This window comes from Nyctereutes procyonoides, unplaced genomic scaffold (assembly GCF_905146905.1).
Source record: "Nyctereutes procyonoides isolate TBG_1078 unplaced genomic scaffold, NYPRO_anot_genome, whole genome shotgun sequence".
NCBI classification, from domain to species: domain Eukaryota; kingdom Metazoa; phylum Chordata; class Mammalia; order Carnivora; family Canidae; genus Nyctereutes; species Nyctereutes procyonoides.
Genome location: NW_026575117.1, coordinates 22523965 through 22550101, shown reverse-complemented (window position 1 = coordinate 22550101; position 26137 = coordinate 22523965). Strand labels below are relative to the sequence as shown.

The window sequence follows — 26137 nt, the reverse complement described above, 5'->3', positions numbered from 1 at the left end:
CCCTCCCTGTCCTGGCTCCCCTTCTGGGCAGTGGGGATGGGATATTATCTTCCTAAACTTCTGGAGCTTTGAGATAGGGCTGGGATGTGGCTGTTCCTCAGGGGTTACGAGTATCTTCTTATGTCTTAACGCCCTGCCTTCTGCCCCATAAGTGGACTGTGATCAGATTACAAGAGATGGCAAGGGGGAGAGTTGGCCCTGCCTCTCTCTGATTTGCCCCCACCATTCTCATACTCTCGGCTTTCGTAATATTGGAACCAGAGTTGTAGGGCAGTCCTCAGTTAGCTTCCACGACCCCTCTGTAGAAGGAAAGAGGGCCTACGGAAATGATGTCATATTGTCATATTGGTAGACAGCCCCCCACCCCCACCCCCCTGCCCAGGGCTGACTGATGTCAAGCATAGCTTTGGACGGGAGATAAGATTGTGAAAGCAGGCACAGATTTGAACCAGTCCCCCTGAAAATATATGTAAAAAAGAAGCCCACAAGTGTATCTCACTTGCATCCTGGGATTTCTCCATCTACTGAGCACAGACTATACGGTGACCCCAATAGCACCCATCCCACATCCTAATGTAAAAGGAAAGGACTCGTGGCACCTGGAGCCCGAATGTCCTTGGAAGAGAGGAGTCACTACAAGTGACTGCAAGGTGGAGCAGGGTCGTTGCAGGAAGGACCGTCACCGGGCAGAGGAGAAGGGAGGAGAGGCAGGGCTATGGACAAGAGCCAGAGCCTGGGGACCGGCGGGCAGTGAGACCACGCTGGGAGGCTGACCCACAGAGTGGGGATTGTTCTCTCTCTGTCGTTGGGTTTGGGGGTGTTAGAACTCAAGCAGCCGTGAGAAGGGGCACCTTTGGAGTGAATGGCTGGAATGGGAGTCTTCCCAGTGCTCCTACAGGACACAGCCAGCCACCTGCCCCCCTCCAAGGCCGGAGCTCCAGGGCTGGACCCAAGTGCTGCTAACTGGCCTGAGTCTGGGTGGCGCTGGCCAGGGACCCCATGCCATCTCTGGGGCCTGAGCGATTCGGTGTGGGTCCTTTGCTATCCTCATCCTCACTCTCAGCCGGGTGCATGCTGGGTGCTTCGAGCCACACAGACCATGAGAAGAAAATGAAACACACGCGGGGCTTCATTCTCTTCCTGGCCCATGGCTGTGTTCTCTCACTGTGATCCGTCCGACCTGGTCCGTCACGCTGGGGGAGGCTTCTGGTTCCTGAGCTCCATCTCCTCCCCGGGGCTGCCTGCCTTGCACGCGGGGCCACGAGTCCAGGCTGGGGACCCCCAGACCAACCAGACGCGGCTGTTTTACATTTCCCTCTCAGCTCCTCCCACGTTGCCCCCGACCACGGTGAGTGTGACGGGCGTTGTGAGCAGTACAGACGCTACTGCCACCGCTGCCACCACCGAAGCCACAACAGTCCCCACCATCCCAAGTGTCGCACCTACCACCATGGCCACCACCACCGTCGCCACAACTACAACCACTGCCGCCACCACCATGGAGAGGCCTCCCACCACCACCTCCGAGACTAAGATGCCCGAATCCGGTACTACCCACTGTCCCTGCGCCCCATCCCTCTGCCAGAGGCCCCCCCGCGTAGGAGGGCGGGTCTGGGATGCCGTTGGCCAACACCTCCCTTCGTTTTCTACTTGATTACTTTTTCTTTCTTAGGTATGTTGCAAGTTAATTTCGCGTTTATCTTCAATTTATTACACAAACCTTCAAAATTACTCAATAACATTTATACACTTCCCCTCATTAAAATACTTTCTTAATAACAATCATCTCCTCTACCTATAAATTTTTATACAATATTATATAATCTACTAACCATATTCTCCATCTACCTCAAAACATCCCAGGAGATCCCACACCATTCATTCTATCTTCAAACAAAACAACAACCCGCCCCACAATACACATTCTAGTCTACAAACTCTACTCTCACAACCTTATACTCATTCTTACCATCGCTAACTCTATAAAATATTATATATATGTCGTCATTATTCGCGAAAAGAATAGAGTGTACCATTATCTTTCTCATTAAAGGATTTATTATTTACAAAATCAATCCTCACACACACTATACTAAGATATAATAGAAATAAAGATAATGCCGTCTTACTTTAGGCCCCCCCTTATAATAGAAGTCGCCGCCGCGTGGCATTGTAGGAGCCCGAGCACGACACCCCACCGGACCCCCACCGGTGCTGTGTTGACCTCTTTCTAACGCACACAAATCACTCACTTCGGTAACGGAATGCACTCTCTCGGCGGCTATGGCTCGATTCTCAATATGGTTCTAGGGGCCCCTGGTAAGAAATGACTCCGGGGCTGGCCTGCTAAACCCAGAAAATGTGCTGTTCCTCCATCATGCAGCCAGGCACAGAAGCTCTGTATTTCTACCAAGAGGAGACCACTCCCCCTCAGGAATCCAGCCATATGTCTGAGAACCAAGCATCAAATACTCTTGAGGGCCTCTAGCTTGCAGATCCCATAGGCCATCTGTAAAGTCAGCGTAATGCAGCTGGCAGGGCAGGCAGGAAGCACCCAGAACCTTCTTCCGCCAGCAGCTATGGGATTGTAGGCTCCCCTGTGTCCTAGGCAAGTCCCTTTACCTTCTGGGGCCTCACTTCTGAGCACCTGAATGAGGATGGTGGCTTAATGCACGTGTGAGTATTGTCTTTAATTCCATTATGTGGACTTATGTGAGCCATAAGGGGACAAGTGATACATAACTGACGTTATGTTCTTCAGGCCTTGGAAACAGCGATTTGTTTTAAAGGTACAATATCTAGAATTTAAACAACATGGACTTTAGGAAGATGTTGGTGGAGGGAAAAAACTGGCAGGCTCTTAGAAGCTGCCACCAATAGTCTGGTGATGGGTGTTCTTTGGGGCCACAGGGAGGCATCTTTGCCTTATAGCAGGGCTCAGTGTCTCCATGAATGCTGTGGGGTCACAGAGGGTCACACAAAGGATGAAGGGACTGGATCTTGCTCCCCAGCAGAGTTACTTGTCCTCTGGAAAGATTGTCCTTGCTGCCCCGTAGGACTAGCCCCGTGGACTCTCACATGTGACTCCTAACTGCCCAAGACTGTGCAGAAGACCTGCCTGTGCCCCTGAACTTATCCTTAAAACCAGGGACAGGGGATCCCTGGGTGGCACAGCGGTTTGGCGCCTGCCTTTGGCCCGGGGCGCGATCCTGGAGACCCTGGATCGAATCCCACATCGGGCTCCCGGTGCATGGAGCCTGCTTCTCCTGTGTCTCTGCCTCTCTCTCTCTGTGACTATCATAAATAAATAAAAAATTAAAAAAAAAAAAACAGGGACACCCTTCAAATATTCTCTTTTCCCTAATGAAGCAGAGTGGCTCTGCCATCCACATTTTTTTTTTTTTTTTTTTTAGTGACCTTTCATCTTTATCCTGTCTTATGTCTTGGGACCAAATGTTTCCTAAGTTTACTTTTTTCAGGGTGAAATGGGACTTTTTACTTGTCCTTAACTTGTCTCTTTCAGTTTTCAAAGGATACCCTCTAGTTCTCCCATTCCAGGACTCGGTCTGCCGATACATACTTCCTCTCACACTTTCTGGTTTTATAGTAACTGATAGCTGTCCTTCCTGGTCTTACTCTTTGCACGTCTTCTTTAGCAGTCAGATCCAGGTCTCTCTGCACGGCCTGCCTTCCCCCACCTCCCACCTCTAAGTTGTTTTTGCTTTTCCCCATCACTTCATCTTTTCTAGTGGTGCCCTAATCTCCACTACCTTTGAGACTGTCAGATTTGGGTCGATACTGTATTGGCGGCCAAACTGTTTAAACCCAAATTCTCTGGCTATTTCCAGGCCCCAGAGCTGAGGAGGAAGAAGCTCAAGTTCCCAAATCATGAGTTCTCCTAGTTCATTCCCACTAGCAAGAGCCATGAGATTCCAAGGAGCTGGGATTTGGGGTGGCTTAAAGCCACCAGTACAATGGAAACACCTGGCAGATAAGTAAAGCAGCCTGTCTTCTGCCCTCCCCACAGAGAATGCCCCATGGTGCCGTCAGTGGAGTCTCTTTCCTGGCCCCTCACCTCACATGAATCATATTCACCTGGGGGCAACTGGGCAACCGACAAGGTTGTAGTAGGGAAGGCGCTTCTTTGAAGTGAAGACCAGGAGATCTTTTATCACTTCCCCAGCCCTGCAGACTCAGTCACATGTCAAATAGATAATGAATAAATGCATCACCAACGTACTCTATTCATTTATTTTTGACAAGTGAGTTGGTGACAGTGCCCCCTTACATGCTAATAAAATATACAGGAGCCGCACTTGTAAAGTCTTTGAAATACAAGGCTTCACGCTAGTACTCCACTATTAAATCTTTGCTGGGAAATGGGGTAATCAGACTGCTGGGACTCGTGAAAAATGATTACGTTTGAAGATTAGTGCCACTCGCCTGTCCACAGGCTATGGTTTCAGATGGTGCAGTGGCTTTGATAAAGTAGCTCCCCGCTCGTAGGCGCTAGATAATTAATGTCTTCCGTATTGTGTGGAGATCAAGCCTCAGAGACAATTTAGTGTGCTGAGAAACCAAAAGAACTGGATTCTTCTGGTGTCTGAACCTCTGAGAATTGGGTGTCAAGAAGGAGTTGTCTTCTTGGGGTCCCAGCTAGCCCAGGAGATGGTGAGGTGGGACCTCTGGGGTTATAGACACCCCCCCCCAGTCCCCTTGGACAATCTGAGGCCCTGTTCCACATAGTCCGACATCTTGCTGACCAACGTGGTCACAGGGAGTCTGGAGTCACCCATCTGGGTTACTGTTCTCTTCCAGTCTCAGGCTGGAAGGCTTTCCCACGTTTGGTCCTGTCCTTCCTACACATCATGACTCTCAAGGGGCTTCGAAAGATCCCATTCTCCTTTCTGTAGAATATCTGTGGTTGAAAGGAACAACCCCTGTCGGGCTATACGCTGGCCAGTGGGGCTTTCTCCAGGTTCCTTCCGCCGCCCCATCCCAATCCATGACGATCTAAAAAGGGAAACAGCCCAGGTTTGAGCCTCCAGTGGCATGGATCGAAACCCACTCTTTCATTCCTGCCCCTCCCTGTGTGGACACACAGACCATTTCTAGCTCTCCCTGACACACAGATCCTCCTGACCGCACCCGCTCATACCTGGATGGCGACTTCTGGCCTGGCCACCAAGGCTGCAGCTTGGAGCTCTGTCGGGCCCTGTGCACAGCCTCTCCTGAGTCTTCCCTCCGAGCCGCGCACGTGTGTGTGTGTGTGTGTGTGTGTGTGTGTGTGCACGCATGTGTGTCTCCAGAGCTGCCTCCCTCCCAGAACTAACCCCTCTTCTAACCTACCCACCAGCCCCCGACAGGCAGTCCATATGGAACGTCACGGTGCTCCCCAACAGTAAATGGGCCAACATCACCTGGAGACACAATCTCGGGCCCGGAACTGCCTTTGTGGTTGAGTACATCGACAGTAAGCATTGCTGAGCGGGGCGGCGGCGGCAGCGGGTAGCGTGGATGCCATTAAGAGATCCTGTGAGCTCCCCCAGGCTCCGAGGGGCCTGGTATCCCAGCTGAGTGATGACTTAATGAAATCGATACGTGCCCAGGCGGCAGTGGGGTGGGAAGAGCAGCCGCAGGGGAAGGAAGAGGCTTCTGCAGCCATCAGTAGAGGTCTCAGGGCGCATGTGCCGGGGAGGACCTGGGTAAGGGGGCCCTTCGCCTATTTCCTGCCCAGGAGGAGGGTTCCGGATGGCGCCCCACGTGAGCCCGGGCTCACTTCTGCTTGGATTTCCTTAACTCAGAATCCATGTTTCTGGTGTCTCCACTAGACGGGATAGGCCAGTTCAGACGTTTGGGTACAACTGCATTGTGCTCACGGAGGAATGCCAGCGGCCTAGCATCTGAGGCACAGACCAGGGTGACTTGTCTCAGAGAGCAGGTGGCTTGAGCTAGCTGTTCACTCTTTATTGGCTCTTGGGATCAAGGGTACATCATTATTACACTGTAGAGTGAGTCAGGATATCCGCCTTCTTTGAGTGAAGGCCCCTGCCCCCAAAGACTCAGACCCACCATGTTTTTATCCTTGGCAATTAAACCAGCTCACCCAGCCAGGAGGTCCACCTGGGCTAGCTGCTCGAAGGCCCCTAAGGAAAGAGCACAGCCAGCTCTTAGTTCTCTGTGGCTGGAGGGGGTCACATCCATAGAATCGGCATCCTGAGGGTGGTCCCTGCCATTTCAGCTTCCTACACCCACCATTCGCCCTCCACTTCACATGCAAGTGCACTTGCTTCTCCTGATGTGTGACTTCTCCACGTGGTGAGAAATGAGAGGTGAGACCGGAGTGAGAGCCAAGAAGTAGAATCCTGCCTCACCTCTGTTTACCAAGAGGGATGCTAACTGGCTCTCTGACCCTCACCGGGAAGCTCCCCACCCCCAGGAAGTGTGTCACCTCCAGGATGACAACATTGGCTGACGCTGCCAGTGTAAGGACGTAGGTCATGCTGTTTAGTGCTGAGCCTGTAGAGAGGAAGGAAGGAAAGCTTGAGGAGGAAGAAGAGGGCCCTTGGCGGAAGGGCTGCTGGGTAGGAGAGTCAGCATCGCGTGGAAGGGCTGGCAGAGCTGCCTGGTCACCTTGTGGCCTGTGCCATGGCCCAGTCCTTTGCCCCATGCTTCTGCCTTTGACAGGTGATCGGGAACCTAAGCACTGCCTCTCCAGCTCCTGGCGCCTGGCCCCAGGCTGACTGAGGTTTCTGTTCCCCAGGCAACCATACGAAAAAAACTGTCCCTGTTAAGAGCCAGGTCCAGCCCGTACAGCTGACAGACCTCTATCCCGGGATGACATACACGTTGCGCGTTTATTCCCGGGACAAGGAGGGCATCAGCAGTACCGTCATCACCTTTATGACCAGTACAGGTGAGAGGGGGTCCGGCTCAGCCACCCCTGCAAGCATGGGGCATTTCATTCCATCTTCGGCTTCCTGCTTGTCTCTTCTCCTTGGAAAGAAGACTCATCCCACCCATTCCCCACCTTGCATGGCGTGTCTCGGCTCTTAGTATGTATCAGTCCACAGCTCCCAGGAAGCCAAGAGGAGCCAGAGTGCATGCGCAGTGCGGGGGAAGCGCCCTTCCCACCCTGAGGCAAGTGTGTGGTGTCCAGAGGAACTAGGGCCGTAGGATGAGGATGGAGGAGGCCGCCTGGCCCCCCTGACTGTGCGTGGAACCAAAGGGCTTGGGCCCTGTGCATGGGGCCAGGGGCTGGCAGATGCCGAGCAGCCTGCCCCATATGCACAGGACCCTGCTCCCTGCATGTAGAATTAAGAGATAGGGCCATCCAAGGGTCTTGACCCAAAAATCTTCCCAGGGTCATCACATATGTCACTGCCTTGTTACTGTCATCTGTGAAAAAAAAAAAAAAATCCAAAGCGTGCGATGCGCATTGTTTGGGGCTTGATCTTGGCTTCATTTTTGTCCCAAACTGTCCACGGCTTCAAAGTAGTTGATCTTCCGCTGTGCCGGGGAAGAAGAAGAAGCTCTCTAGTAGGAGAATAGTTCTGGCTCAAAAGGGACTTCAGCTATAGCTACAGAAGCTCCCTCAGTGCACCAAAGGACTGGGCTGGCAGGGGCTCAGTACAAGGTAGAAGGTCAGGGTGGGCAGGCAGTTTGGAGACTTGAGGGCACCTGCTCATGTGCTTGGGTGTATCTTCACAGTCGGCTAGGTGGGTGGCCATGCTAAGCCCTGAGGCGAAGGGTGAAGGTTGGGGAATGAGCTACAGAGAGAAGAGGACCAGTCCCTGTCCCCAGGGTGTCCTAATCAGCTGCAGGTTAGTAGACACAAGCATAGAAACAAAACAATCACACACAATGATTTATATGACATTCTGACTGTTGACTGAAATATTCATTACTCTTCCTAAGCCTGGCCAGGCTCATCCTGGCAGCCTGCATCTTGAGAGTCACCACCCATCTGCATAAATGTCTCATTCCACCCCTCTGGCCTTGTCCCTCCTGGTCTGGACATCCTGTCCTACGCCCCGTGCCTCTGCCTACCCTGCCCATGTCTAGGCCATCAAGACTCAGGGAGTCTGTGAGTCCAGCTGTCTGCTAAGGCCAGGCCAGCCAACTCCGGCAAGGTGTCTGACCAAGTGGCCAGACCAGCTCGGGAGCCAGGCAAGGCAACTGGACCGCTGACTGAGCAGAGCAGGTGGATGGACTCCGTCTGACCCAGTCGGGATCCCAAGCTGTTGCTCATCCGTGTGTGCATTTGATTTTGCTTCATTATCAACCTGAGTCCAGCACAGAGGCCAGAAGCACAGATAAGGTTCCAGGCTAGAGCCCCCTCCTAGGGAATGCTACAAAAGCTGGTGCCACCTGCTTCCAGAGGCTTCTCCCAGCACTAAGTCCTGGGGCTGGGAGTGAGGGGTGGGGAGAAAGGGCCAGAGAGGGAAGCACCAGTCCCCATCCTCAGGGATGTCCCAGTCTGCTACATATCAAACATGTGGTACAGAAGGAAAAAAAAAAGACGATTGATAGTGTACTTCTGAACACTGGCTCAATTTTCTTCTCCCTTTTCCTGTGGTTGGTCTGGAGAGACTCTTCCTGATAAATTGCTTTCAGAGCGAGTGAGTTTTCCCAGATTCCTCTCCATGCAGGTTGGGGTGAGCAGGTTTGCGACCCTAGCGCTGAGTACACATTGCTCACTAACTACGTCACTGGCTGGCTAGAAATTACTATGTGCAAACCACATAGGGGAGGGAAATATTTTTGCTTTCTGAAGTTGTGTGTTTCTGGATTCTTGGAAAATGCACACTGTGTATCCTGTGGGTGGACTCCGGAGCCAAGTTCACATGATCCTGTAGGTCCCAGGGTCTCCTCAAAGCAAGGGTTTATGAGCATCTCTGGATCCAACCACTGGTCATTTAGGTGACCACAGGCCATCACTGTAGTCCACAGACTCAAACATGCGGCAGTGGTTCAGGGAGGATATGGAAGAAAACCACTAGGAATGCTAACCGCCTCCCTGACCTTTACCAGAAAGATCCCACATGGAAAGTTAATCACCTCTTTGAAGCTTTTGAAGCCAAAGAGACCCAAGGGGCCGCAAACATGTAACTCGGGACTCCAGGGGGGTGGGGGGGCAGCACTCGTCAGCTCTTCTGTCCTGGGGTGGGTGGGATGGGGCTTGGTGGCAGCAGGCAGGTGCTGATGGTGGGCCAGTGGGCCAGCCCTTGGGACGGTGGGAGGAGGGACACGGGGGACGTCACTGTAGTCAGCTTCTTTCAGCTATTTGGAAGAAACCCAGGATGGGACATGGTGGTGATGCGGAGGCGGCAGATGGTGCTTAAGGAAGAGCAGCTAAGCCCAAATACATCTGAAGGAAGTCTACCCCTGTGATATTTGTTCATCTATCTCTATTTCTGAAATTCTGCAGACTTTGAGTGACTGCCTGCTTTGCAGATGAATGGCCCATTTTTGAGCAGTGTTACAGAGAGTGGTATGTGGAAGGCACACAAAATATGGCCTCTGGGCTAGAGGAAGAGGCATTTGGACCTGAGTTTGCCAGGCTTTGTGGAGCAGAGGAGCAGGTGCTTTTCTGGTTCCTGTTCCAGTGGAAGTTGGGGAGCGTAAATGCATCCTGGTCTTTGAATGTTGTCATTACTGTGTCCATTAGGAATCTTGAAACACATTGAACAGATCGATTAAGAGTGATGTTGGCAGCCAAATGTAATGGTCTGAAGCCTCACTACAATACCTTCCGTCTCAGAGTCCACCGTGTCGGGTCGCGTTGTGAGTGAGATCATCTTGTCCTAAATTGCTTTTGGTTCATGAGAAATTAAATCATTTTGATGGAGTCTGGTTGAGCCCACCTCATCCCAGATCCCATTTGGTTTTGGTTCTGGTTTTTATTGACCTATCATGGACACGTAACATTGTATTAGTTTCAGGCGTACAATGTATGATTTGATATGTGTATATATTGCCAAGTGACGGCCACAATAAGTTTAGTTAACATCCAGCACCACACATAGGTACAAAACCCACTTGGATTTTGGGTCCAGCTTTCTGGGTTCAGAACATTCTTTGAACTTTTGTGGTAAGGACTGAAGGTAACATTGGAACTTGAGGTGTCATCAGGTGCTGTCAGGAATGGGAAGCTACATCTGCTTTCCAGATTGCCCATATGGCCACTCTCCCTGGAATTGTGCTTTCTCTCCCAAGAGAAAGGGAGTCCCAGGGAGATGGCTTGTCAGGGCCTATCAGAGCAAGCATCAGGAAGATGGTAGTGGAGCAAACAAGTCACTGCAGACCTACAAGCCAACTGCTCTGCAGAAGGTGGGAACCACCATCCAAATTCAAGGCATGGTGCATGGCCAGGCCAATGTCCCTGTGACCCCAGCAAGTGTCCCAAATTAACCATATTAAATTAGGATTAAACTGATCTTTACTAAGGGGTCACTGCCTGTGCTGCTATGTGACCAGCATTCGGCTAAGCACTAGGTGGCCCAAAGACTCTCCTGTTCTCAAGCCTTTGATAGTATAATTAAAAATCTGGATCCAGGAAAACAGAGCAATTGAATGTTACATTTCGCAGAGTCAACAGGGGTGAAATCGGACTTTTGAGATCAGTGTGAGCTGGAGGAGTGGGAGATTCAGGAAAGGGGGTGGAGTGTAGAAAGGTGGAGAACAAGAAGGGTGGCAGGCAAGGCTCTCGAGCATGGTGGGAAAGTTGCAGGGAGGGGAAGTGCAGAGCAAGGAATGATGGGAGGTGTCCCGGGAGCATAACAACACGATGTGTCATTGTATCCTTGGGATCTGATAGACCTAGGGTGGGAGAGGACCCCTCTAGACTGGAGCAGTGAAGCAAACATGAGAGACCTTGGAAGGAGAAATGATAACCCTTAGGGATGGCAGGAATGGTGAAGCTGCTGGAGGGAGCGGGGAGCAGCGAGGGCAGGAAGACATGGGTTGCATTTCAAGCAGACAGACCATCCAAGGAGATGTTCAGAGGATGTCACCCGGGACACAGGGCTGACAGCTACAGATCTGGCTGGATGGACCATGCAAGAGGAGTAAAGGGATTGCCGGTTGGAAAGTCAGTAAAGGGAAGGTAGGAGCCAAGGATGTAGGGGCAGGTTTGGTAAAGACCCGCTCCAGTTGAAACACTGAGTAGTGGGCAGCCCGGGTGGCGCAGTGGTTTAGCGCCGCCTGCAGCCCGGGGTGTGATCCTGGAGACCTGGGATTGAGTCCCATGTCGGGCTCCCTGCATGGAGCCTGCTTCTCCCTCTGCCTGTGTCTCTGCCTCGCCGCCGCCCGCCCCCCCCCCCCGCCTTGTCTCTATGAATAAATAAAATCTTGAAAGAAAGAAAGAAAGAAAGAAAGAAAGAAAGAAAGAAAGAAAGAAAGAAAAGAAAGAGGAAAGGAAAGGAAAGGAAAAAGGAAAGGAAAGAAACACTGAGTAGAGAGGGTCTCGAGGTTGGCCTGACGGGTTGGAGGAAGGAATTGATGGGAACTGGAGACCATGGAAGATGAAGGAGTTTATCTGAGCCAGGGCTGAAAAGTCTGGCCGGTTCTTTTAGGGTTTTTGCTTTAAGATACAGGAAGCTTCAATGTGTTTAACAGCAGAAGGAAGGAGAGAGCAAAGAGGGTGGAGGGCTGGAAGATTTGAGAGCCTTCTAGGACTGAGCCCCCTGGGAAGGGAGAGCTGCTACCATTGCCACAGACGCAGGGACAGCTGTGGAGGCTGTGAGGTTTCAGTGGTCAACCGAGCAGAGTGGGTGATGTTGCCAACACAGAAAGAGGATAGCGTGGAGCAGTGGGATAGGGAGAAGCAGTTTGGGGGGACAGGCAGAGGGGAGTGGAGGGATCCAGGCAGCAACAAACGTCCAGCTGAAGTGCACATAGCTTATGAGCAAATCACAACCTCAAGACCCTCTCTGTGCCTCAGTTTTCTCATCTGTAAAATAGGGATAATGAAGCCTACCTGGTGGGGTTGTGAAGACTGAATTGGAGGATGAGTGGAGAAGTACTCAGAGCAGTGACTAGCCCACAGGACGTGCTTCCGAGTGTGCACTGTGATGAGTACCGCATCAGATGGAAACAAGTGCTAGGAAAAAGAGGAATGAGAGCCCTCAGGGAGTGGCCGGTTGGGAGAGAGGGCTTTGGCATTAGCTGAGAAGGTCTGGAAGGGGCTTCTAAGAGGAAATGACACTTTTGGAGGCAGCCATCTGAAGAAAGAGCAGCACATGTAAAGGCCCTGAGGTTGGAGATCAAGTGGCCAGTATGGCTGGAGGAGAGAGGGTGGGAGATAGGACGAGCGCTCAGTGTCTGAGACCAGCCTGGGTGGGGCCAGGACAGGGTAGGAATGTAGGTTTCTCCCCAGTAGCAATGGGAAGCATTAGAGGGTTGAAGGAAGGAAGCGAGTTGCTCCTACGTGGGGTGCTGGGAGGATGTCTGTGGCCCCGCACAAGGAACAGCCTGCGGGAACAGGAGTGGGGGGGATGGGACTTCAGATCGAGTAATCACAGCCCCGGGCAGCCCGAGCATGAAAGCACTTGCGTATCAGTCCTTCCCCATTTGTCCAGACCCTTCCTGGTACAGTGTCCTTGTCTGGGCACAGAGGAGGCTATAATGACGGTTTCTCTGTCCAAGAAGAGCAAAGGGTAGGACTGCACCCAGGCACCTGCCCCACAAAGCAGCATGTGGTAAAGACCCCGGGGCACGGGAGCCCCCTCTGTTCCTTATGTTCCTCCCAGGAGGAGGCCCAGGGCTTGGCTTGGGGCCTGTGGGCTCTCTGGGACCCTGCTGTTGACTGTGCTCTGAGATGCCCCTCGGCTCACTCGGCTGGCTCCAGATTACTTTGGGTCTGCTTGGTCGCTCGGATCCTGCCTCTCCTCCCAAGTCTTGGTTTCCCTGGCAGGCTGGGTTTCACGAGGGGGTTGTTCTCTAGCCCATTGAAAGAAGAGCGAGTGGGTCCTGCCCACTCTAGATCCCCTCCCAAACCCTAATTCCAGCCGTTGGGTCATCCAGGACACCATCACATGACACCTGAGCGCCTGTCCTCTACGCCTACCCATGTGTCCTTTGAATTGTGAAGGGGTCTGCCCAGGTTGAGATGTCTTCATGCACTCCAGGCAGGGATAGAGAGGGACTCATCACAGGGCGGTGTGGGGGGGGGGTCCTCTACGTCTGGAAGTGGCATGGGGTGTGCTGAAGGTGTGGCCCCAGCCCCAGCCTCACCACCAGCCCACCTGGGAGTACCTGTGCAGGAATCGTCTCCGCTGTCAGGGAGCACACAATCCAGTTGGGGGGACGTGAAAAAGTCTCGGGCATCCTGAAACTGTACCCTGCCCAGAACCCACTGCCAGGAAACCTGGTTGGCTTCGGGGCCTTATTGGCGGGGAACTTGCTGTTCTTTGCCCACACAGGCCCTCCAAAGGTATTCTTATAGCAGGTTTTGCAGGGTAACCACGGCCTCCGTTCCCCAGTGGGTAGCAGAGTCCCATTTCCTCACCCCAGGTGCATTCATGGGGGAATCTTACCTCCTTAACCAATCCCTGGCCTTCCCTCAATTCCCCACCAGGCTGTGACCAGCCATCCAGTTTGCAAGAATGCCATGCCCCATCCTTAGGAAACTTCCCCTACAAGGACCTGTTCACACTTCTGCTGCTTATTCTGCTCCCTGTACCCTTTACCAGTGCCTCTTTTCTGACCTTTTGACCTTGGCTCTTTAATTGTTTTCTCTTTGTACCTGTAGCAGGGTGGTTTGGGCCAGAGGGCTGCTAGGTGGTAGCATAAGGCTCCAGGAGGAACAGCGACATGACATAGCCATCCTTCCCCCTCATCTCCCTCTTCACCTCCCCCATGGGAAATCACTCGTGTGTTTGCTTCTGGCCCTCCCCCACCAGCTTACACCAATAACCAGGCAGACATCGCCACCCAGGGCTGGTTCATTGGGCTCATGTGTGCCATCGCCCTCCTGGTGCTGATCCTGCTCATCGTCTGCTTCATCAAGAGGAGTCGAGGTGGCAAATACCCAGGTAAGATGTATCGGAGGAGTGGGCTTGGGGGAATGGGCCGGCAAGCTTTCTGGGAGCCAGCAGGTCTCAAGCCAGATCCAGAGGCTCTGTTCTCCCAGTGAGCCCAGTCCTGGCCCAACTTGGACATATAGTCCTCTTGCTGAGTGTCCATGCGTCCTAGAGCTGCCAGAAAGCATCTGAGTTGGTTAAGTCCCCCTGAGGTGGGTGGATGGCGAGGTCCAGGCAGCTCCAAAGAGGGGGTGGAAGGAGCCCTGACTCCTATTAAGAATGACCTTCCATCCCCTTGACTCACCATCCATCTGCTCAGTAAATGGGCTTTTTTCAGCCTGAATCTCATTAGGATCCTGTGTCCCAAGGAAGGAGGAAGGAAGAAAGGCATTTTCTCTCACCATGAGAGAGAGAACAGAGAGGGGAGGGTCTGGATGGAGGAAGTGCACCCGTGAGAGAGGCTCTCGGTGACCGTGACCGGACTGTAATGATAGATATCCCAACAGAGGGCCAGGAGCTCCTTGCATGCAGAGGCTGAGGGGAGGCTGGCGTTGATACAGACCCCGTCGGTAAAGAGCTCTGGGCTTCCCTAGAGTCCCAAAGAGCCATTTCTCTTCTGGGGGCCCCAAGATCCACGAGCCCAGACAAATCAAGGTCTGGCATTCTTGCTTCTGGAAATATTGATTGTTTTTCAAAGAGGGGCAACAAAGCCATCTGTCTGTGATGGGGTGGCTAGAATGACAGAAGACAGGCTAATGGATGACCCAGGGAGTGAAAATCCTGCTGGGCTGCAGAATGAAACTGCTCCCTGCTCCCCAAAGCTCCATCGACAAGCACAGCCTGTGCTCCCCAGATGCCTGCCTCTCCCCACCTCTAAACAAGTCCTCCTCCAGGGTCCCCCTAAAAAACTCAACCCAGAGAGAAGATTCTGTTTTATTCCCTTCCCCTGCCTGCATACCCTCAGACCCTAGGATTCTAAAGAGTTCTGCCTCTGCGTTAGGTGAGGGAGATGTCTGTGAGGGAGGGCAGGAAAGTATCATTCTTCATTGGCAAAGGGCTTTTTTTTTTTTTTTTCACTTTGTTGTGCTGTGCTGGGATTGTTTTTCTCATATAAAAGAGAAAGCAGTCAGGGAGAAGAGCATCCTTACTGAGCTCATCCCCACCCTAACTCATCAGATAACCTTTGAGCCTCCCTTTGCCCATTTAGAAAGTGTTCCTCTCCGGAAAGTTCTCCTCACAGCTTATCGTGCTAGTGTGCTAGAAAGATGAGCAAACCATGAGGCCCAGGCTCTTGCCTTCACGCTAGACTTTATTCAGTTACCAATGAGTTATGTGACATGTTCTTCACCTCTGAAGGGCTCAGTCTCCCTCTCCTAAAATGGGGGAGATGATCCTGCCCTGTACCTCAGAAAGGATGCGTAGTCATGTGCGTACGTATTCCTGTGTGTCAGGCTCTGTGCTGGGTGCTAAGGGCACTAGAAGGAAAGGTGATCTCTCCATCAAGACACTGCAGCCGGCATAGCAGGAAGATCACAACCCAACCAGACAGGCCTTGGGTGGGTGTGTGCAAACCACAGAGGAGGTGTGGGAAAAGAGTCACACGTGCTAGTGAGATCACAGACGTGAGAGCCTTTTCCACTCCAGAGATGGAGTGTCCTCTCTGCCCAGGGCACTCTGCTGGGGGCCTTGTACAAACTGTGCATAAACAATTATCCTACAGAGCAGAATAAGACAGGTGCCAGAGAGGGTCACATCCATTCAGTGTTTAGGGGTGACCCCATGGAGAGGTGCGGGGAGGAGATTTCAGTTGTCAACAGAGATGTGCAGAAGCACTGGGGATGAGGTGTCAACTTGACAGCTGGTTAAATGTGGGAAGCAAGAAGGAGGGAGGCATCGATGGTACCTCGTTGAAAGGGAGAGTGACACTGACTCCACGGTCGGGGCCCTGTGGAGCAGGAGCATAATCACCAGATCTGTGTCTTTGCTTCTCTCCTTGGCCAAGTGCGAGAAAAGAAGGATGTTCCTCTTGGCCCCGAAGACCCCAAGGAAGAGGATGGCTCCTTTGACTACAGGTGGGTGATCCGTTTGGCCCATGGCCCCCGTCCCACCATGCATCCGGTTGTCACCTCTGCCTCTCTGACAGCTCCTCCTTGTCCTGAGTGTACTAGGCAGGGCTGCATCCCCACAGGAAGGACGTTCCTGGCACACTTACATGGATTTGAGGGACAGGTTCCTCTCATTCAACAGCACAGCTCAAATTTATTGAGTTCCTTAGATGTGTGTTTCGCGTCTTTCCTCTGAAAGCAGACACTGGCAATGCTGTTGCTGTGAAATGAGCTGTTGGCTTCCTCTCTGTGCCCACACCGCCCCCTCACCCTAAAGACAGTGACCGGAGAAGCTGTATTGTCTTGAAACCTCAACTCAGTGAGGGATGAGTGATGGTGGTGGCCATGAGGGTGAGGTGTTCTAGACCTTTTCCTCATGAACTTGAACAGTTCTTAGAGAGGCAACTGGTTGGGGCCTATCACAAATCAGAGGACTGAGGCCCAGACAAGGAAGTGACCTGGTTACAGTTCCCCTGCACACCTGCTGCCCAGTGAGCTTATGGCAGAGCTGGAGAAGCCAAGGCCCGACTTCCAGCTCTGTGGTCCTGCAACATCATGATCCCTCTTAGATCTATCTGGGTGGGCCTTTGCGGCTGGCGTCACACAGTTGTCATCTCCCATTTTGATGGCAAGTGTATTCTGAGTTAAGGAATGATGCGCAGTGGGTCACGGAAGCCTCGTTCCCAGACCAAGGCGGATGGGAGGAAAGGCTCTGATTAGAGCCCTACTTCCCCACCTCTACCCTGTTACTCTCTAGGGCAAGACCACCCTGTCTTCCCCTGACTTCTCCTTATCCTATCCTCAGCCTCCACCACTCTGCTCATCAGCAGCCTGGTGGGCAGATGCTGCCCAGAGCCCCTGCCCACCCAGGAGCCCATCTGGAGGCTTATGTACCACATATATCTTACAGTCCCAATATCTCCTAAAAGGGCAACGAGGAGAGAGGCCCCTCCCCTGACTGTCCCCAGCATCCCTGGCAGGGCCCATCTTCCCCTTGGCCTGAGACCTACTCCCTAGCCACCAGTTCCAAAGAACACGGGGTTTCCCTCCCATAAGCCCTCCGTGCAACAGAGAAGGGGTGAGGCCCTCCTGTGCTAAGAGAAGCTGCTTCCTCAGGCACCTCTCCTCCCCCAGACACCGAAGCTGTTGGGCAAAAATATCTGCCTTCTTCCCACCCACTCCCCTGTGCCACCCACACTGAGGCTGGATATACATACACAGGTGCACCCATGCACCCATGAGCCCACACGCCGCGGATGCACAGGCACATGCACACACACACGCACACACACACACCCGCCTCAGTGTGAGCTCCGCAGCCAAGCACCTTGCTGGGGCGTCTCTCTGCTTCTCTCTCCCTTGTCTCTCCACCTGTTTCTCCAAGGTCTCTTGGGAAGATGGGCTGACAGGGAGTAAGAGCAAGGTCCCCCTAGTCATTCTGGTTCCTTTCAAGCTTCCCTTAGAAGAGGTCTGTTCTTTCCAGGTCTAGATTCTCTTTCCCTATAAGAACCTGACACACTAAAGCCCTTCCCTCTGCCGCCCACCCAGGCTGGGCCATTACTGTCCAGTGGCTGCAGGCGGCTTAGGTACCTGGAATCCCCTAGGATCACACAGACACAAACCTCATGCTCCTGGGAGGGAGCGCATGTAAGAAGAGACCCATGAGTGGGGCATGGACCAGGAAGAAACTGCTAGTTTTCAAAACGTGAGTCCCCACTCCCCATATGGACTCAGAGGAGCCCTATAGGCCTGCTGCTTCTCACGTAGCACTGCCAGCAGAGAACACAGGCCCGTTCCTGGGGCATAGAGGGAGTAGCTAATAGCTGTCCTTGTACTAACGCCCAGCTCGGCCTCTGGCTCCAGGTCCTCCCCTGACAGCTGTCTCTGCCCAGCACTACTGTCAGAAGCCAACATGCACTGCCCACTGTAATGGCAACTCAGCCACTTGTCCTCTCCCCCTTACAAACACACACCCAGGAAGGACTCAGTGTGGCCTGGGGGCCAGGGAGGGGACATTGTGTCGCACTGCAGTGGCCTCACCTGCTGGGACCCAGACTCACACTGCTGGCCCGGCTGCCTCCTGCCTACGGGCTCCCTCCCCTCTGAAGTGCAGCCAGCAGCACCTGGACCCCCTTCTGAGTCAAAGGACCAAGAGTCTTGCAGCCAGGGGAAGGGATGTTGTGCCTGAGCAGACACCAGCTGCTGGGGGTAGGGGGGTCTCACGTCTCGGGGGCGCTGCAGGCATCCCAGCAGGTAGATGCCGCGTTGACCACCAGCCTGCCAGCTCTCCTTGCACAGGAAGGGTGGAAGGGCTGGGCCTGAGGGCCTCCGAGGAGAATCCTTGGAGCCTTGCTGGGCTTTGTCTCAAGCTGCTGGCGTGCACGGTCCTATGTATGCCCCTCCCCTTGCCCCACCCTCGCTCACTTGAGGCCCCAAACATCTGCTGGTTGATAAATCAGAGAGCAACAGAAACCACAGCAAGGTGAGAAGGGGAGAGGCAGGAGTGAGGTTTGTTTCCCCATGACCTGGACCTCTTGCTTTTCATCAAGGACAGAGCCTTTTGAGACAGGGCCACACAGAGAGTCAAAGCTGGTTCAGCCCCTCCTGACAGAGAGATGAAGGCCCAGTGAAACCCTGGAAAGGCTTTCCCAAGACCACAGAACCACACAGTGACACACGGGAGACTAGCATCCCAGCTCCTTGACCCATCCCGCCTGCCCGGCCTCACAGGCTGCTGACTCTTCTTGCTGTGGGGTGGCTGTCCTCTGTCCACTCGCACCCCAGAGAACAGCCCAGCCTCATGAAGGGGACCCCAGAGCAGGAGCCCAGAAGCGTAGGCCCAGCTCTGCGCCGCCTTGCCACCTCACCTGGGAGAAGATGCTGATCCTCTCCAGGCCTTGGGTCTCCTTCTGTCATCCAGCCGGACGGGGGAGGTCAGGGGAGTAGGGCAGGGTGGGGCAGCTGACCAGTGACCTCAGAGCTTCCGTCTCTGAGCAGTGTAGCACCCATGCTTGGCAAGAGACTAGTGGCCCCGTTCTGTCCCACCTGGGTTTCAGCAACACTGGACTGGGCCAGGCCCTTGATTCTCTGTCTCTCTCTGGCCAGTGACGAGGACAACAAGCCCCTGCAGGGCAGCCAGACGTCCCTCGATGGCACCATCAAGCAGCAAGAGAGCGACGACAGCCTGGTGGACTATGGCGAGGGTGGCGAGGGGCAGTTCAATGAGGATGGGTCCTTCATCGGCCAGTACACGGTCAAAAAGGACAAAGAGGAGACAGAGGGCAATGAAAGCTCAGAGGCCACATCGCCTGTCAACGCCATCTATTCTCTGGCCTAACGGAGCCCTCCTGCCGCCCAGGGCGCAGCCTCTACTTTGCAAGTGGGAGGAAGGGAGAGGGGGAGACGAAGCCACCGCAGACCTACCACACAGCCTCCACCGCCTTCAGGGACCAGGGTACAACACGGGGGTCTGCCGAGCTGTGAGGACCAGTGACCACCCAGCCAACCGCAAGCCCCCTCCCGATGACCCCCTGCACCCTCCGAGGTGCCACCATGTGGGAGAGCTAGAGTCCTGGCTAAGGTCAGCCAGAGAGAGTCCAGCCCTTTGCTCAGCCTCACAGCCACCTTGAGCCTTCCACCCCCACTGCCCACCCTTGACCTCGGCACACACACTCCCCCGTTTCTGTTGGTCATGGCCCTTCACGTTATCTTCATATTTGCTTTGTGGGTCCCCCCCATCCAGACCCAGCATCTCCATTTTCTTTTCCTTTTGAAGAAATGTCCCTGGACAAAGAAAAAAAAATAGGTGGATTCTCCCCCAGAGAGGCAGAAGGATTGACCTGTAAAAGAACTACCTAGAAAAGCTGTTAGTATTCAAACCGCCAGTGGGCCAGTGTATTTCCGAAGGATGCCTTTCTCGCCAGATGCCTCCCGTGCCCCCAACCCATTCGCCTTGGCCTTGTCCGTTGCTGAGCTGGGCTTGGCTCCTTTCTGGAAAAATGACAGTATTTTTGGCAGGGAGACAGCAGGCAGGCCCCCTTGCCTCGCCTGGTTCAGTCGGGAGGTGGGCCTACCTCTTGCTCCTTGCTCTCACCCGGCCACTTCCTCCAGAGTGCCCAAGACGAGAGCTGCGCCGGCTCTGCAGAAGGGGTCTGAGGAAGAGGTGTGGGCGCTGATGGGGAAGGGCCGTGTCCCACCCGCAGTGGCTGTGTACCTCCAGCAGAAGGGGACCAGCCGTCTGGTCCCTGGGGAGCTGTGCTCACCTCAGAAGAGAAGGAAAGAGTTGGGTTTGGACTTCCTTCCTCCCCGTCGGTGAACCCAGGATGTGGGAGCAAGGACCATGCCTGCTGCCTCCAGGGTAGAGGGTGTCCCCGACCTGGTCAGGGATCTGCACAGCTACCCTCGTGGAGACGGAACCATGCAATGCAGAAGCTCTGCTGGTGTGTTTGGGGGTGTAAGGTGCTGCTCCCCCTTTCATCTCTAGCAGAGAGCATCTCCTTGGGCAGTTCTGTAAGGCGCTGATACTTGTGTTTCACACAGTGTGTGGATCGGGGCTCTGCCACCCCTCCCCCCCAGGACTAAACCAGTGTGTCCCCTCCTCTGGGTATTCACATATCAGGAGAGCCCGTGGGAACACCACCCCGACCGCGCTGTGGAGCCTGGCCTGGGGACCCCGTGCCCTCCGTATGCCTTATGCAGCTCTGATGTGGCCCTGCAGCTTCCCAGGTTCCCAGCCCCTGCCTGCAAGCCTCGAAGCCTCCAGCGACGTCTGTCTCCAGGAGAGGGAGGCGGCCCGCTCAAGTGTCCCTGCAGGACCAGAGCAGCCACTGGACACGTGCCCTGCAACCCATTGTCCCAGACGGAGACCTTCACAGACTGCAGCTCTCAGAGACCCAAGGCGCGGGCTTCATCCTCCCCACCTAATCCAGTTTTGAAACCAAAGGTACCTAGCCTCAGAGAGATCTTGAGCCGAAGAGCAACCCGATAGCTGTTGCTGCGGCTAGAGTCGGTTTCGGGAGGGTGAAGCTGACCCCTGGTACCGGACTGCCTGCCACAGGCCCAGCCTCTGATTGGAGCCTCGAGCTACTTGCCGGGGAGCCTGGGCAGGAACGGGGCTGTGTCCTTCAGAGACTCGATTAAAGCATCATTTGCCACACGTTTAAGCCACAAAGGTATTAGCAGTGCTTGCATCACTCAATAATCAGTCAGTTGAAGGCAAGCCCATAGACACGTGTGCTCGGTCTGCAGGTAAGAAACCATAGGCCAGAGCTGAGCCGATTATGTTGTTTGAACCTGAGAGCAGGTAACTGTCCTTTGGCCCAGGCCAGGGGCCCGAGGGGCAGCTCTCTCATGGTGAAAGGGGACAGGGTGAATGACGGGGGGCCAGGAGAGAGCTCGGGGTCCCCCACCCTGGCTCTCCTCTGACACCTGCTTGGATACAGCTGGGAATTCCTGCAGCCTATGCCCAGCATCCCTCAAGGAAATGTCAGGGAAGTGTGCCTGTAAACTGAATTAAAGGACCGGACTTTCCAGGAAACACATCTAAGCAGAGCAGCAGCCAGTGTCCCAGGCCCTCACCCCATGCTACACCATACACACTAGTGAGCTCCTTGCACCACATACGGGCTCAGAGGGTGAGAGGACTATGCGCCGTCATGGTACCCGTGCCCCTGCCACCCAACCAAGGACCGCAGAAGGGGCTTCTGCTACTGTGGGGTCTTGGGGGAAGCGATTCCTCAGCCCGTGTGCTCCTCGTTTGTGTCCTGCCAGCTCTGAGCCACCCCCCGCTCCGCGTAAAAAGGCAGTGCCAGCAGCCACGTGGAGAGGCTGTGGTGTGAGGACACTGAGCACCACCCCCCAACCCCCGGCCCCCGCATCACAGCCCTCCCGGCAAGCAAGAGCCAACGGAGCCTAGAGAACCAGTTTTCCCCCAAGCAGAGAGGCTTAGAGAGCTGTGTGGATTGCAGGGTTAGGGAGCAGCCCTTCCAGGAAGAGGAAGCCCGTTTCCCATGAGCCCCGGCCAGAGCCCACACAACACAGCTTAGCAGGAAAGCAGTATTGTCCCGCACTCCCTGCCAGCTGGGGCTCTTCAGCAGCCACCGGAAAACACACCAACCCTGGTGCCAGGAGACGGTGACACTGTTGGTGCTTCTGCCTGCCTGGCTCTTGGGGGGGGTGTGGGTCATCTTGGAGTGACCCTAGACATCCCACTTGCCATGCTCAGCCCCAAGGGCTGTGGCTTCCTGTGCTCCCGTTTGTCCACTCATGGGCCAGGAGATACTCTTGAACACCGAGTCTGAGCCATAGTCAGGTGCAGCCCTGCCCTCCCAGGGCTGGCAGTCCTGGAGCTGAGAGCCGGGATACAGTGGACATCGATTAGGAGCACCCTGCGTGCTTAAGCCCTCAGTGGCTCCAGGCGCAAAGGGAGAAGCTTCAGGGAGCATGTGTGGTCCACAAAGCTGAGCGAGACGGGGTGGTCAGAGCCTGCAGCTGGGGCTGAGGACCAGTCCTGCTTCCTGAGCCTCTTTGCTCTGCCCCTTGGGGCAAGTTGCTTAACCTGTCTGTATGTTGGTACCTCTGCCTCCCTGACGTAGTCTCTCCTTTGACTACCTCTCCCCACAGAGGGGCAAGAGCCCACCCAAAGGAGCAGGGAGGCCAATCTCTGAGGACAGCACCGCAGGGCCCAGGGGCAGCTGCCTCCCACCTTGCCTGGCTTTTAGTGAACGGAACCCATCATTCCCTGAGGTTCAGTTTAAGGGCAAACCAGGTCTTTCCTTTGTCCATTGCCTCTGCCCTGGGAGGTGGGAGGCATCTGGTCCACCTCCTTCCTGGCAAGTCCCAAGGTCTGGAGAAGTGCCCGCCTGTCCGAGAGGCAGCCAGTGCCAACGCTGCTCACCCTGCTAGGGGTATCTGCAACCTGGGCCAGATACTGCTTTCATAGTTTCCCCGAACGCAGCCGTAGAAAAGGGTTGAGGATATGTGTGGGCTTTCCAGTGAAGGGGCTGTCTCCCCTGCCCACACCCAGCACCCACGCATGGCCATATCCACACGAGCGCACACACAGCACGGAGGGTGCTTTCAGGGGGGCACAATACAGATTATGACATTGCCTTAGGGTGAATTCATGCCCTGACCCGCTTGAGATGAGATGTGAAGGGCTGCATGGGGTGCAGTGTGGCATTTGGGGTTGGAGGGCAAACAGGCTGCCCAGGTTGGACCCCATTTGGGTGATTCGTGCAGGCAGGTCTGAGAGAGGGTCTGATCATGAAAGAGAGGGAACCTTCCCCAGGAACAGCCGTAGGACGGAAGGAGTAAGCATTTAACACACTTTGCCTCAGTCTTATTAGGCTGCATCACCTAACACTGAAGTGGGGGGGCTCCTCAGGCTGTCATGGGAGGGCAGCACGTTCCTTGGATGCTGGCACAGAGCATGCTCCCCATCCATGACACCTTGGTCACCACTCCTGCAGCCCCTGCCAAACACACACACTGGTCTGCTAGGAAGAACCCCCTGGGGGATCCTGGTTGAACTTCGCACAGTGGCTTAGAAGTAGCATGTAGGAGGTCCCTGATTTAAAAAAAAAAAAATCAGAGGAGTCACATGAATGAAACAAAAAGCTTGACATGTCAGAAGGTGACAGTGTCCTAGGCAGAGCCCAACTCCTGGCAGCCCCATCCCCTAAACCAGGCAGGGGCCAGTCCACAGGAGTTCAAACCAACCTTGCCGTTGTCGCCAGCCCACCCCGCCCAGGCCAGGCAGCATCCTTCCTTCTCTCCCCTGTTGGGAACAGCCCTCCCGAGATAGGTTCAGAGAAGGATCAGAGAGAAGGACAACCACCCAGGGAAGCCACGAGACCCCCCCAAGCAGTGTCTCGAGCCACACCCCAGGGCAGGGCACCTCCATCGACTCAGTAGTATTAAACGGCAGTCCTGGGATGCTACTGGGGGAAATGAGCTCAGCACCAGGGTGTCGCTCTGGGCAGCTTCAGATTGCAGCCCGCGGAGGGATCACAGAGCTCATCTCACGGACCTGACTCTTTACACACACGAGGACACTGACATCCAGGGAGGGGTCACTCGGCTGGTAAATCAGGGTGAGGGGAGGGCTGAACCTGGGCCTTCGGACTCCTGGGCCCCGGCTCTCCACCCCCTGCAGGTGCCTCCTTGGAAATAGGGGTGTGGCTTCACATGTGTCCTGCTGGTTCGCCCTCTGTACCTCCTCTCACTCCTCCCCACCCCCACCCCCACCTGCCTCCCCAAAATGAAAGACACAGGATTTTTCTGAGGCCGAGACCAGTCTGCTGCAGCCCGTGGCGAGGCCAGTGGTGCCAGGCAGACCCCGGGCCAGGAGAGTGAGCAGCGGACCGGTGTTTGTCACTGTGAAGTCTCGACTGTACTCTAGAGTGGCGTCTCTTGTTTCATGACACTTGGGGCCCTCGGTCGTGGGGTCGTGGGGTGCCAAGCAGGGCAGCAGGGCCGCCGACGCTCTGTCAGCCCCAGGAGTTCGCTGGGCTGGAGTTCAGCACACCTAAAGAGTTCAGTGAAGCAATAAACACAAAAATCTGGGAGAAGAAATCCAGAATTTTGTGCCCTACACTGTTTTTTGTTTTGTTTTTCAAAAACGATGCCGATCGATGACCCGCCCCTGTTCTTTTTCTCTGCTCCCCATCCCCCGGTTGGTTGTCCTTGGTCAGTGTTGCCCCTGCCCAGCCCCCAGCTCTTTGCCAACCTCACTCTGCTCCTGGGCTGAGCATCAGAGGCCAGAACCGTGGCCGCCTTCGCCCGGGGGCACCCCAGGACCTCTTGTCCCGCCTGCCCGGCACCCGCCCGCCCAGCCCCGCCGCCAGCGTGCGAATGTTCCTTCCAGGGGAGATTTTCTTTTTCCCAACGTCTCTGCCCACCCGCACACGCGCACACGCGCACACCCACAAAGCAGTCTGATCTTTTTTCCATCGGCTAAAGACTTAACTCTCCATGGCAGGCCTCCTTTAACCCCTCTCACATCGTGTTCTTTCCTCTTGGCGAGTTATTTTGCATTAACCGACACCGTCAGCGACAGACGCGTATCTGGGGGGTCACGCAGGACCTTCAGCAGGGAAGACTTTCGGGCCGCGGAGGATCATCTAATACGTGGACTTATAAACTGACTGCATGAGCAATGAAAAGGCCAAATTATTCAGAATTTTTTTTTTTGGAGTCACTGTAAAAAAAAAACAACAACAACAACAACACAAACACCACAAACTGATTTCTTTTGTATAGAGAACACTAAACGTATAATAAAAGTTGTTCAAAATGGACTCTGGCCAAGGGACCTGTTCATTTCCTTAGTTCATGGAAAGAGGGAGAGCGGTGTCACGACTAAGAACACAGGGAACCAAAAAGAAGGTTTCTCAGGGATCCCTGGGCGGCTAACAGCTTAGCACCCGCCTTCAGCCCAGGGCGCGATCCTGGAGACCCGGGATGAGTCCCACGTCGGGCTCCCGGTGCATGGAGCCTGCTTCTCCCTCTGCCTGGGTCTCTGCCTCTCTCTGTGTGTCTCTCATGAATAAATAAATGTTTTTTAAAAAAGGGTTTCTCACGGACACCAGCTGGCACCCACTTAGGGAATTCTGCAATACCAGCCCCCATCTCGAAGTTAGTCTTAACCCTGGAAGCCTCATTGGCATAATTTACATTTTGGCTGTGCGGTGACCCACAGGGAGATGTGGACAGCCACGGAGATACCCCGATTCAGCACGACTGCATGTGTGCTTGTGCACCATGTAGGAAGTGCCGTGGACACTGGGAGGGGGAGTGTGCAATGAACCCCTGCGTCCTATTCCCTCTTTCTGCTCCCCTGCCTTAGATGAGAGAACACCAGCACGTTTCATGTTGTTGAAAGAATGAGTAATCCGGCCTGCAACAGACCAAACCCCCCTCGCAGGAGACTCAAAGGAGTCTCAACCAACAAGAAAAAAAGGGGAGGGAAAGAGGCAGAGAGGGCTGTGTTGGGTGGGGGCTGGGGGG

General features: G+C 54.4%; 1 protein-coding gene across 17 annotated transcripts in view; it reads left to right on the top strand.

The window, feature by feature from the left end:
* The window catches only part of NFASC (neurofascin), a 181458-nt gene extending 156040 nt beyond the window's left edge, over positions 1-25418 (top strand). For 8 of the 17 annotated variants that reach the window (XM_055334123.1, XM_055334120.1, XM_055334126.1 and 5 more), the window contains 6 exons: positions 1323-1547; positions 5357-5473; positions 6764-6916; positions 13905-14036; positions 16027-16096; positions 19235-25418. In XM_055334123.1, the coding sequence (XP_055190098.1) occupies positions 1323-1547; positions 5357-5473; positions 6764-6916; positions 13905-14036; positions 16027-16096; positions 19235-19466 (929 nt within the window). In that variant the 3' untranslated portion in view covers positions 19467-25418. Of the gene's footprint in view, positions 1-1322; positions 1548-3848; positions 4088-5356; positions 5474-6763; positions 6917-13904; positions 14037-16026; positions 16097-19234 lie in introns of those variants that run through there. The other 9 variants (XM_055334133.1, XM_055334135.1, XM_055334132.1 and 6 more) reach the window with 3 other exon arrangements.
* Positions 25419-26137: the final 719 nt, after the last annotated feature.